The 11245-nt window shown below is 49.1% G+C and overlaps 1 protein-coding gene across 1 annotated transcript in view; it reads right to left on the reverse strand.

Moving 5' to 3' along the window:
- The window catches only part of DRGX (dorsal root ganglia homeobox), a 32578-nt gene extending 24003 nt beyond the window's left edge, over positions 1-8575 (reverse strand). The window contains exons 1-4 of the mRNA XM_055566453.1: positions 8447-8575; positions 7935-8056; positions 3758-3855; positions 2805-2906 (exon numbers count right to left, since the gene is read on the reverse strand). Coding sequence (XP_055422428.1) covers positions 2805-2906; positions 3758-3855; positions 7935-7968 — 234 coding nt within the window. The 5' untranslated portion in view covers positions 7969-8056; positions 8447-8575. The remainder of the gene's footprint in view (positions 1-2804; positions 2907-3757; positions 3856-7934; positions 8057-8446) is intronic.
- Between the last annotated feature and the right edge of the window lie 2670 nt (positions 8576-11245).

Here is an 11245-nt window from a genome sequence, read left to right on the forward strand (position 1 = left end):
TTCTGTTTTATGTTTTGGTTTTTTGGCCATGAGGCATGTGGGATCTTAGCTTCCTGACCAGGGATTGAATCCACATCCCCTTGCATTGGAAGGCAAAGTCTTAAGCACTGGACCACCAGGGAAGGCATTCTTAAATGAGTATCACATCACAGCAAGTATCCAAATGCACTGCCCAGAGTAAGGGTAAATGTACCCTCTTGTGGAAATTCTCAGTGTATGCAAGTTCATTTATTTGATGTGGAATGTGTTTCCTACGGGGAGTAGGGGGGATTCATCATCAAAGCAGTTTGTAAAACACTGCCCTGCGGTTTCCTCGTGCAAAATATTCATTCTCTCTTCCAGCAGGTGTGGCCTGAGTGTGTCTGGACTCGTGCATGTGATTTAATCCTGACATATCATCACATCACTTGTGCACCGAACAGAAACACTGACTCTGGAGCTGGCTCCGGCTCAGAATCCTGGATCCCAGTGAATCTGATTCGGAATCCACTGCAATCTTTTCAGGCAGGCAGCTCTTCTACCCCCATTTTACAGATAAGAAAACTAAACACAAAGTGATTAACTTGTCCAGGATGATTCAAGTGCTATGTGGCAGATCCACAATTTGAAGGCAGTGGCTTAGCTGGGGACCATGATCCAAACTGTTTGGGAGTAATAATAGTGCCCCACCCACCCGCCCACCTCAAGCATTGTTGGGAAAATGAACAGAGACGCATGAAGAACACGGAGCGCGGTGCCTGGCACAGAGCAGTCAACCACGCAGTGACCGTGGGCTGGTGTTGCTACCTGCGCCCTCTCCAGGTTAGGGGGCAGCTTACGACTCAGCTCCTCTGAGCGCCTTCTCAGAGGCGGGTGTGGAGTTCTTTAAGCCCTGGGAACTAAGACTGTGTTTGTAGGAAAGCCTCAGGGCGGCCAGGCAGACCGGGCCCAAGGTGTCCCCAGAGGTCAGGGAAATCCTGCTGTTCTTAACTCCATGCAGCTAAACCTCTTTCCCATCTTTCCTGGGAGATTAGTCCTGGTTTAAAAAAAAAAAAAAAAGCTTGGTAGACCTCCTGCTATTCCCCTGGGCATCCTCTCCTCCTGTCGACAGACTGGCCCAGGAGGGAGCCTGGGAGTTGAGGCTCACCCTACCTCCAAATTTTCATTCTCCTTTAACTGCGTTTCTTTCTTTTTTAATCTAGTTGGTTTTTAATTGCACATATCAGCAACCATTGAATAATGATTTTATCTATATTCTAAATTTAGGGCAGTTAAATGCAAAGCGAAATGCAGACGCTTTCTGGCGTCTTAATTGAATGGAGGTCACAGCTATAGCAGCATTTAATTGAGCTATTTTTCATTATCATATTTTAATGACTTCGCACTGACAGTTCGCCTGCTTCTGAGGAAAGAGCATGATGGAGTCGTTTATTTCCCTATTTAGTTATTGTTTGACAACATCAGCTTCGATTAAGACCCTGCTTTATAGAACATTAATCATATTTGAATGAGCAAGGGGTATAAATGTAAACACATCTCCCTTCCCGCCAGCAAAGCCATGTCCCCACACGGAGGTTCACTAAACAAATGCTTCACAACCATTGTCTGTTTGCATAACAGCCAACAATAGCCCGAACAGCAATCCCCGGCTCTAACTGTCACCGCCCCTATCTCACCCTTGCACCTTTCAGGGAGAAGTTATGATCCTGCACTTCTGAATGCTCAATAATTGTGTCATTTATCTCAATTTGCAGTTCAGTCTTTAGGCAGCTATTGGCAAGCTGGCATTAAAAAAAGAAAGGATAAACAGCATCCTGGCCAAAGGAGATTTTCATTTCCAAATAATAATCAGTTTAATTTGCCCGCATATGACCAATGATTCATGTTCAGATTTAATAATCAGGATCACATAATCTGATTATAGGGGAAATAATTTGTTTACAACCCCCAATTTACTGCTCAGAATTCCATTATCTCTCTTCAGCCATTGGTTTTTAAGAGATACTAACATGACCCAGGGGAACCGAAAGCAAACTATTATATTTCCTACAATTAGATCTTTGCATAGTCTTAACCCCAAGCCCCTACATAAAAAAGAACAGAAACAGCATGGAGGAAATCCCATAAATAAAATGAATATATAATTGTGCTCAAAGAATAGCTCTCCCGGAGAGGCGGCGCTGCGAATCTATTCCTCCTGCATTCGGGCACATCTGCTGGGCTCAACGGGCTTGTGCACTTAAATGTAATCACCATGGAGCCTCTAAAAAGAAATCCTGCTTAGAGACAGTCACCGCGGGCCGCACTAGGCTCAGAGGCAGCCCTTCGATGCTGCCGTTTAAAGATTTTTAAATTGCCCATGTTCTTCACATCCACTTCGCTGAAAGAGTCCACACACTGGAGAAAAGTTGGACATGATGCAATTTCTGGAAAGCAGATCCTACCCTGTTCCCATATGAAAACAGAGTTCTCTGCAATTGACCGGCCTTACCCCAGAGCGGTCAGAACTGCTTTGAGAATAGCATCTCAGCTCTTTTTTTTTTTTTCCAAAGCAAGGAAATGGATGTGCATTGATGTAATTTAGTACCTTAGAGACGCGGACAAATTAGTGTAGAACATTATCACTAGTTAATTATGAATGACCGATTAATCAACCTAATCTAATATTCCACATTATGTTGACGTTATTAAAGTGCATCATGAAAATGACAGATAGTCTTCATTTGCTTTCTTTGGCCAAATGTGCACTCTGCAGTCATGATGTCAAAAAAAAAAGTTTGCCAGTTTTAATATTAGAGAGTTAAATAATTAAAAAGAAGGTTTACCTGCACTCTGGCTTCTGTGAGGTTGATTTTCATGGCTAGCTCTTCTCTGGTAAAGACATCAGGATAGTGTGTTTGGGCAAAAACTGCCTCCAGAGCTTCTAGCTGGTAAAAGGAAAAAATATTTACCGGTGAGAGGTTGCGGCTAGGTGAGAGGAAATAGATGCATATTTCAAATTTTCTATGAGTGGTGAGGAAGTCATTTCACAGATCAAATAGGGGAGGAAGAGGAAGAAAAGAGCTCTTTGAAAAGATCCCACAGAATTAAAATTTCAACCGCGATGACATAGGAGCGAAGACTCACTAACAACATCAGGGCTACGCCAAGAGGTAGGAGAGAGGAGCTAAAATGTATATGCCTCTACATTTAAAGTGCAGCCCACGGGGCTTTCACTATAGGGCTTGGAAGAGCAGAAGCAACTTGCACAAGCCCTCACTGCCTCAGCTCCACGGAAGCCGCCCAGGCTTTCTGCTCCAGGGTGCTCTGGGAGAAGGATAGGTTTAAGGGCCCTGGAAACACTAAGTCAAGGCTCCAGTTGTAGCCCTTCCGCTGATGGACAACGATACCGTCTACAATTCCCTCAACCTCTTGGGCTTTCTCACCTATCTGCTGGGGGTGAGAATACCTGACCTGCCTCCCTCAGAAGGTTATTTCGAGGTTGAAATGATATCGCTACATGGCTGATGTGAACATGTCCCCGAGATTATCGGCCTGACACAAATGGGCACAAGCATCACTGCCTCTTCATTTACTATCTGGGATGACAACAAGGTCGCCGTCCTCTGCCCTCTCTCCAAACAGATTCCTCGACACACAAATTGTTCAAGAAAGCAGAAAGATCCAGTTTAACATGATTAGTCGGCGGCCTTATTTTAAAAGACAAAGAAGAGCTGCTCAAACTCTGAGTGTTTTGGAGGCAGGAAGTGGCTGGCTCTCAGAAGGGGGACATCGTCACCTGCTGAAGAGTGAACGTGGTCCGGTTACGGCGCTGTTTTCTCCGCAGAAATCCATCGTCGAAATCTCCCGTGGAATGGTTGCCAAAGGGTGCAGTGCCTGAGGTGAGCAAACTGGGTCAGTCTGAACACAGCTCCACCCCACGGTCCTCACGCAGAGCCCCTGCTATGCACCCTCACTGGGAGACCGTGGCCTGTCCCCTCCAGACGGAACCTCATCTGGCTAAAAGTGTTTTTCTCTGCTCCTCTTTTCCACTCTCTCATGCGCTGTCTCTCTCTGTCCCAGTAATCTCTGACTTTAAGCTCAACTACGCCTATTTCATAGGGTGATGGCAACCTTACTCCCCTAGACAGCCAAGTCCACTTGTGAAATTCGGGACCCTCTGAGTCAGGAAGGGTCACTGACTTGAGATGGAGCCTTCATCAGCTTTCTGGCTCCAGCTGCATCTCTGCACCTTCAGCTCATCCCTTCTACTTCTGATCCTTTAATAGAAACCTTGAAGTTTCCCTTTTGCTCACCTGTTACTTTCCTTTTCCTTGTTTCTATAAACAATAAGGATTAAAGGCTGGGAAAGGGAGAAGACAGAAATCTCCAAGAGATTTCCCCAGCGCTCCTCTCCTAGAACTTCAAGGCATGAGCAAGAAAGAAGTTTATAAATGAATATTAATACCATTGGTCACAGCTCATCGGCGCCATAGTGGATCTGTTATATAGATGTCAATTAATAAGAAATCTGCTCTAATAGTGACTGTCCTGAATTCCAATCAGACTTCAACAGAACCATTCTCAAAGGGCATCCCAGCCTCTGGCCAGGCTCATAAAAGACCCACTGCTCCTGATTCTCTGAAAAGAAAGGCATTCTTTCCACAGTCCTCCCTGGCAGCCTCCAAAGCCCGTATTAAGCCGGAACAGAGTTTGGCCCCAAACGTGCATTCAGATCATTTTCCAAATGTGCATCATTTACTTGACAGTCCACAAAGACTTCTTAATAAAACAAATGAGCAAGTTCCCATTAGCCAATGAATGCTGTACCTGCCATGGGCTCCGGTCTCAGAACCACTGCATGCTCGGCATTAGGAGCTGACAAGTCACACTGCCCAGGCATTATCCCTCTGAAGGACCTCAGGCCCAAAGTAGCAAAGTCCTTTGGGCTTTTTAAAATTCTGTGTACTAAAAGGAGTCCCTCCTACTCATTACGCTACTCCCCTCATCCTATGCCACAAGACCTCCACTCTCTGGTGCAGACTTCTCCCTCCATTGTCTCATCCAAATTGCTTTCTTCTTTGAAATGCTCAAAATATTTTTCTCTAGCTCATTGGAAACTTCAAAGAGACAGACTCTAAACAGTCTTATTCCCATTATTTTGTGGGAAACCAAATTGTCTCCTTTTAAAACAAAGCACCTGACTGGTGAGGATGAAGGGTAACCTTTAAGACTCTCCAATCACAATCAGCCTCACAAATTTCTGCTTGCTTGTCCCAAATTGTATCACAAAGTGTACATATAATATCTTTAAATGAAACCCTTTATGCCATACTGGATCCTAAAAAAGGGTGACAATTGATCAGATTAATAAGAGCAAAGATTGACAACCTAATAGAAAAGAGGAAAATATGAGGACATGTTTTTTACTTGAAAATAAATAGAATGGTTGATAATATTATGAAAATTTAGAGCTTTAAATAATTAAACAAAACATTTTTGCAAAAAAAAAATAAGATGCACAATTATAACCAGTACAGATAAAAGCCTAATGCATTTTACACACTCTTCACCATTCGTAGGAGCACAAATAGGTGAAGACTTATTAGAGGATAATTTGACAATATCTGCCCAAAATTTTAAGTGTATATACGGGTATTTAGTCTATAAATATACTTAAAAAGTGTGCCAAAATAGAGAGAGAATATTGTTCCTGGTAACATGATAACAGGAAAAAAATGGAAACAACCAAAGTGCCGAACCATAGACATTTTCTGTGCGACATATAACGGAATACTACATAGCCGTTTAAAATAAGCCAGTAGATCTGCATATGTTAACACAGAAAAATCACCAAAACCTGTATTAAGAAGAGGAAAAACCAAGCACTGAGTGATGTGGCAGTATGATCTCAGTACAAAGAAGGCACAACCTATACAGGCAAAAATACATACATGAGGGTAAATGCAGGTAAAAACATATTTTTCTGGAATAAATCACAAGAAACCAACAATAGGGAGTATCTTTAGAAACAGAGATAGAGAAGGAGGATCTCACTTTTCTGTGTCCAAGTTTCTGTTCTATTCGAATTTTCTGAACAGGTAGCTGTAGTCCTTTTTAATTTAACTTCAGCAAAATTAACCAAGAAGTGAGACTGTGAGCCATGTTTGCTCTCACCTGTATGACTTTCTAGATTAATAAAAATTAAAAAGCCAATAGGCAATAACAAGATGTCAGATTTCAAAGATCTGTCCTCAGCCTTTCCATCTGCAGCAGTCATCTCCTCCCCAGCAAGACTAAACTAAAATAAAACACCCCTTTCTGTAAAGCTGGCTTTGAAACACATCTGCCAAGGAATAAAAAAGTTATTAAAATCCCATTTCCTTTTCTTCTGGTCACAGAAATCAGAATCACCATTGAGGTGGGATGTGCCCAGATGCAGAAAAGAAAGTTGAGCTGAGCCGAGGGTAGCAGCAGCTCAGTGCTCTGGGGCCACGACAGGCTGGCCAAGGCTCTCCCCAAGTGACTTCTGCAACCCACTCTGCAGGCTGGACTTTCCCCTTCAGTCACCCTGGCAGCCCACCATGCGCTAAATGCCCAAATCTCAACCATCCCACTTTAACTGGAGAGGTGAGCTGCCGAATACCAATCAGTCCAAACCCGAGATTCAGATATGCAGAAAAGGTGTGTCTACTGCAAAAGTAGAGGCTCTCCCTGCAGTCCTAGGTCAGGGGATGAATCTCTCAGACCTTTATAAAGCCCATCAGCATGGGTCCTTGGGAGTAAAAGGAGGTAAAATGCAGTCACGTGTCTGTCCTTCCCTTCTTAGGAATGCTGATCAAGCTGGCAGGGCTTGAACACTGGTCTTCCTTAGCCTGCTTTAGAAAATCTTACTGAACTCTTAAAAGCTTCTATGGAAAAAACAAAACAAACTTTCTGAAATCCCTTGCGTATGGCCCAGCTGAAGCCAGCTACTGCTGCAGGTAACCAGCGCAAGGTGAAGGAGCATGCTCTGATATTTCAGGTCCTCCACCGTCTCGCTACCTTTCGCCCTGCCCCATGCCTTTGATTTCTTTACCTCCAAAACTCACTCTCCTCCCCCACCCCCAAATAAATCAGAGGAGTAGGTTGCCAAAACCAAGTCTTGGTATTGCTCCCAGTTATATGTCCTGAGACTACTGGTCTGAGGAAGGCACTGTTAAAGGGCCAGAGTGTGTGGCTCTGCATTTGCCTGAGGCATTAGTAATCTCCTCAGTTTGTGGAGGGTCCACCCCTGAGGAGTCCTCAAGACCAGCCATCCAAGCTCTCCCCTTCTCACCAACTTATCCCCACCTAACAACCTACGGCAGGGGCCATACCAAGGTTCCTGAAGGGAAATTGATTCTAAGAACTGGAGACCCTCAAAGACCCAAACCCTGGCCATGGGATGCCCATGGGAGTGGGAACTGGTTAGCATTGGGTGTCAGAAAACCAGTGAGTCACAGAGGAGGAGCCATGCCAGGGCACTTGGTGGGCAAGGCCACCGGACTCCTGAGGGCCATGTTGTCCTGGAGCAGACCTTGAGGACCCTGAGCAAGACTGCCTTGGGCAGGGAATGAGAGCAGCCTGGCAGAGGGTGGTTGGGCCATGCAGGCCACCTAGTCCACCGTGAAAGATTGATGCAGCCCCCTGGGCAGGGGAGTCTCAATTAGAGGCGTAACACCAGCATCTGTGCTAGGAGGATCTGCCCGTCCTGGCAGGGCACATTGCCTGGGGCCGACCAGCCCAGGCAGGGATGGGGGAGGTAGGAGGCAGGTGGCCACGGGGCGGAAGGCTGGAGCGGGATGTGGGGAGGGGTCTAGGGGGCCTCTACCCAACTGCGGGTGGCTGCGCCTCTCTCCAAGCGGGGACCTAACCTAACCAGCCCCAGCTGCCGCTTGGGCCCTTTCTGGCGGGCACCGGCCTTTTGGAGCAGCTTCAGCTTGGCGCTTACTCACCCTCTAGCTGTGGTGGACAGTGGAAATAAAACATCGCCGACGGCCCGATCGACTGCACGGCCAGGACTCGGGAGGGTGACCGCAGGACCGCCAAGGCACGCGTACGCGTCGATCTGGCCCGGCTGCAGAGCAAACAGCGATAGAGTCTAAGTCTCCCTCTGCCTTAGCCTCCACCCGGCCCAGGAGCGCACTGGGCGCTCCCTTCCTGGAAAACCCCCTCCCAACGCCTTCAGCCCACTATGGGGACTGGAGGAGAGGTGGAGTGCCGTCGCAAGCCGGGGACCCTGTGGGCAGCCCTTCCGTTCGAGTCCACCACCCGGACAGACGTCCCCCAGCCTCGGCCCCAATACCAAGCCTACGCAGTCTGGTTCCCGGTTCTCAGGGGTCCCCACCGCAATCCCTGCTCCCAAGCCACCTCAGCCGAGTGGGCGAGCGCGCCAGGGCATCAGCGCCAAAGGCAGCCCCAGGCCGGCCGCACCGGGCTCGGTGTGTGGGTGGGGAGCCGCGCGTACCTCGGCGGGCGGCGGGAGAGGAAGGCCGGAGCGCGACCGCCTCTGGTCCGTTCGCCGGCTCGACTGGCAGCGGGCGGGGCTCCGCGCGGCTGGCGCCCGCAGGACCAGAAAAGTGACTCGGGAAGTGGCCAGATGTCTTGCTGTCTGTCTACAGCGCGCGCCGCCGCTCAGCACTCGCCTTTATAATCTCACGCATAATTGGCCTTAATCTGATTATTTCCAGCGCTGTCTACAGCGAGTAACTTGGATAGGTCTACTGGGCCTTACAAATGGCCCACGTGGTGTAAAAAAAAAAAAAAAAATCCGTCATTTCTTAGCAAACATCAGGAATGTCTTTCCTCTTTTCTTTTAGAAGGTTGAAACAATCACCACTACCACCACCCCCAAAAGGCATTATTCTCGACCACTCCACCCCACCCCCACCCCGAGTTCCCTCTGCCTCAAACCTTTTTTCTCCGCAGGAGCTTGACTTTAGGCTCCCCTTGTCAGAGGCCTGGTGACTCCCGGGCTGCGAATTGACAAAGAGCTGCTAATTGTCGCCACCGGATGGGTTTTGGGGGGACTCTTTGCACACGGCTTCCCTTTCCAAGCGACGGTACAAAAGGAAAGTTTGATTTTGTTCTCAGCAAGGGGTCCCTGAATTTATGTTCGCTTCTCCATGCAAATGATATGCGGTGGGACCCTTCGCAATTACTTTTAAAATGCATCCGAGGCAGACACTCAGCGGAGAGAGACCGCCCTTCCCTCTGCCTGGGTGAAAATTAAACTCTAAAGTACCGGGCTGAAATTTTCAAGTCAGGGGCGCGGGATTGGATCAAATCACATAAACTGCAAAAAAAGCAAGTCTAATGGCGCATAATTGGTTCTGTAATAGCATTACACTAGGATAATAGCCCGTTACGGCCCCCTGCACTATTAAGTGCTTCCCTGGCGGAAAGCCTTTATGATATTAAAGGGGGAATATAATGATATTTTGGTTATTAAATGCGTGTAATTAATTTATGCACCACTGAAAATAAAGTTGGTATTATGACCCACTCAAGATGCATCAGAAGATGCAAGTCAGACAACTGTTGATAAGTTCTGGTGTCTGTGTTCCGTCTAGACTGCTGATTTTATTTTGGGACGATGGCTTCTTGGACAGACTGAATAAATTGAATATTTTATAAACATTCTAATGCTGTGTTCAGGATCCCTGGCGAGGCAGTAGGTCGGGTCCCTGCATCGCCTGGGATCCAGCCTTGATCTTAAAGACACAGTGAGTGGGAAACAAAAGGCCTGGGGGCCCACACGTGGACACCCACCCCCAAGGAAGGTGCATCGAACTGGAGGGCAGATTGACTGCCAGGGCCCTGGACCACCCGTGGATGGCCTCTGAAAACCGCCAGGAAGAAGAACCAGGACCGCTTCCTCAGAGACAAATCAGGGCCGCTACACTTCAGAGGCCCCTCCTGAGCTCAGCCCACCCAGGCGCAGAAAGCCGACCTCATCTCAAGGAAGAAACCACTGGAAACGCTGGCTGGATTCTGAGTGGAGAGAGCCCGCGGCGCCAGCTTCGCCAGGGCCACCGACTCCAGGAGTCCAGTCGACCCGCCAGCGGGGAGCATGCCTGCAGGTCTGGGCGGCGGGCGCAATTGCAAGCTGGGCTGGCGGGGTAGTGAGAGAGCCATTTCCACTCCATCCGGAAAGGGCTAGAGCCCTGAGAACCGACCCTATTTCAGCCCAGGCCAGGAAGCTCAGCGCGCGCTCTCTGTCTCCCTCAGAGCACCCGTGCTCTCTGGAGTTCTTTTCAAGAGTCGGAGTCTCCCCCTTGAGTGCCAGGGTCTGCCAAAAGCTCCCTCAAACACCTACTTACCCTAGGCGGCCTCCTGCAAGCACCCTGCGCGCTTCGGAGCCGAGTGCCTGTGAAGCGAGGTGAGGAAAACATCTGGGCTGGCTCCACAAGATGCTCCAAGGAGCACCTGAGTATCTGTGTAGGAACCCTAGGAACCAGGCGCCCAGCGCCGCGTTGGCCCCCAAAACCAACTAGGTCCAAGCCCATCTCAGGTCCCCATTCCTGACATCGGCCGAAGCAGTTTCCTGTCAAGGCCCAGAGATGTCCTAGGCACTGGACAGGCTTGTCCTGGGTCTGCAGGCAGGGCGCTCCCCGAGCCTCCCTGTCGGTCAGAACCCTGGACAGCGGCACCTGTTTCCACCGGGAGGCTAAGGGAAGCGACCAGTCACAGGGTCCCCTCTGCGGCCCTGTGCTCCGCGGCGGCGGGACGCACCCCGCCAGATTCTGGGTGTTGGGAGCCGATCCCCATCCTCTTCTTGTCCCAAACGAGAAAGTTACTTGGGACGCTCGCTCAGTGCTCGCAGCAGGGGCCGAGCTCTCCGTTCCGCAGCCCAACGCCCAGCTTCTGCCCCGCGCCGCCAGCTGGGAAGCGTCCCACTGCCGCTCTCCGTCTAGTCCCGGCCTTCCCAGCGTCCCGCACCCGAGCCTGGCTGTCTCCCCGCTGGGACGCTTAGCCGGGCTCCCGCAAAACACTCACCCAGAGCGGGGCTCAGAGCCAGCGGGACCCTCGGTCTCGTTTCCCCGAAGTTCCTCTCCCCCAGACTCGAGGCCAGGCTCGTTCCTGTTGGCAAAACAGCGAATAAACAACCAACCAAGCAATCACGGAAAGTAAAGGCTACAGCAAACTTTGATGACGGCTCTTTTTTTCCTCGGATTGTTTCCGACCCTCCGGGCCGGGACCGGAAAGAGGTGACTAACACGTATTGCTACCATTTCCCTCCCCTCTAAAAAAGAGCTTCGGTAAC

Source organism: Bubalus kerabau, chromosome 1 (assembly GCF_029407905.1).
Source record: "Bubalus kerabau isolate K-KA32 ecotype Philippines breed swamp buffalo chromosome 1, PCC_UOA_SB_1v2, whole genome shotgun sequence".
NCBI classification, from domain to species: domain Eukaryota; kingdom Metazoa; phylum Chordata; class Mammalia; order Artiodactyla; family Bovidae; genus Bubalus; species Bubalus kerabau.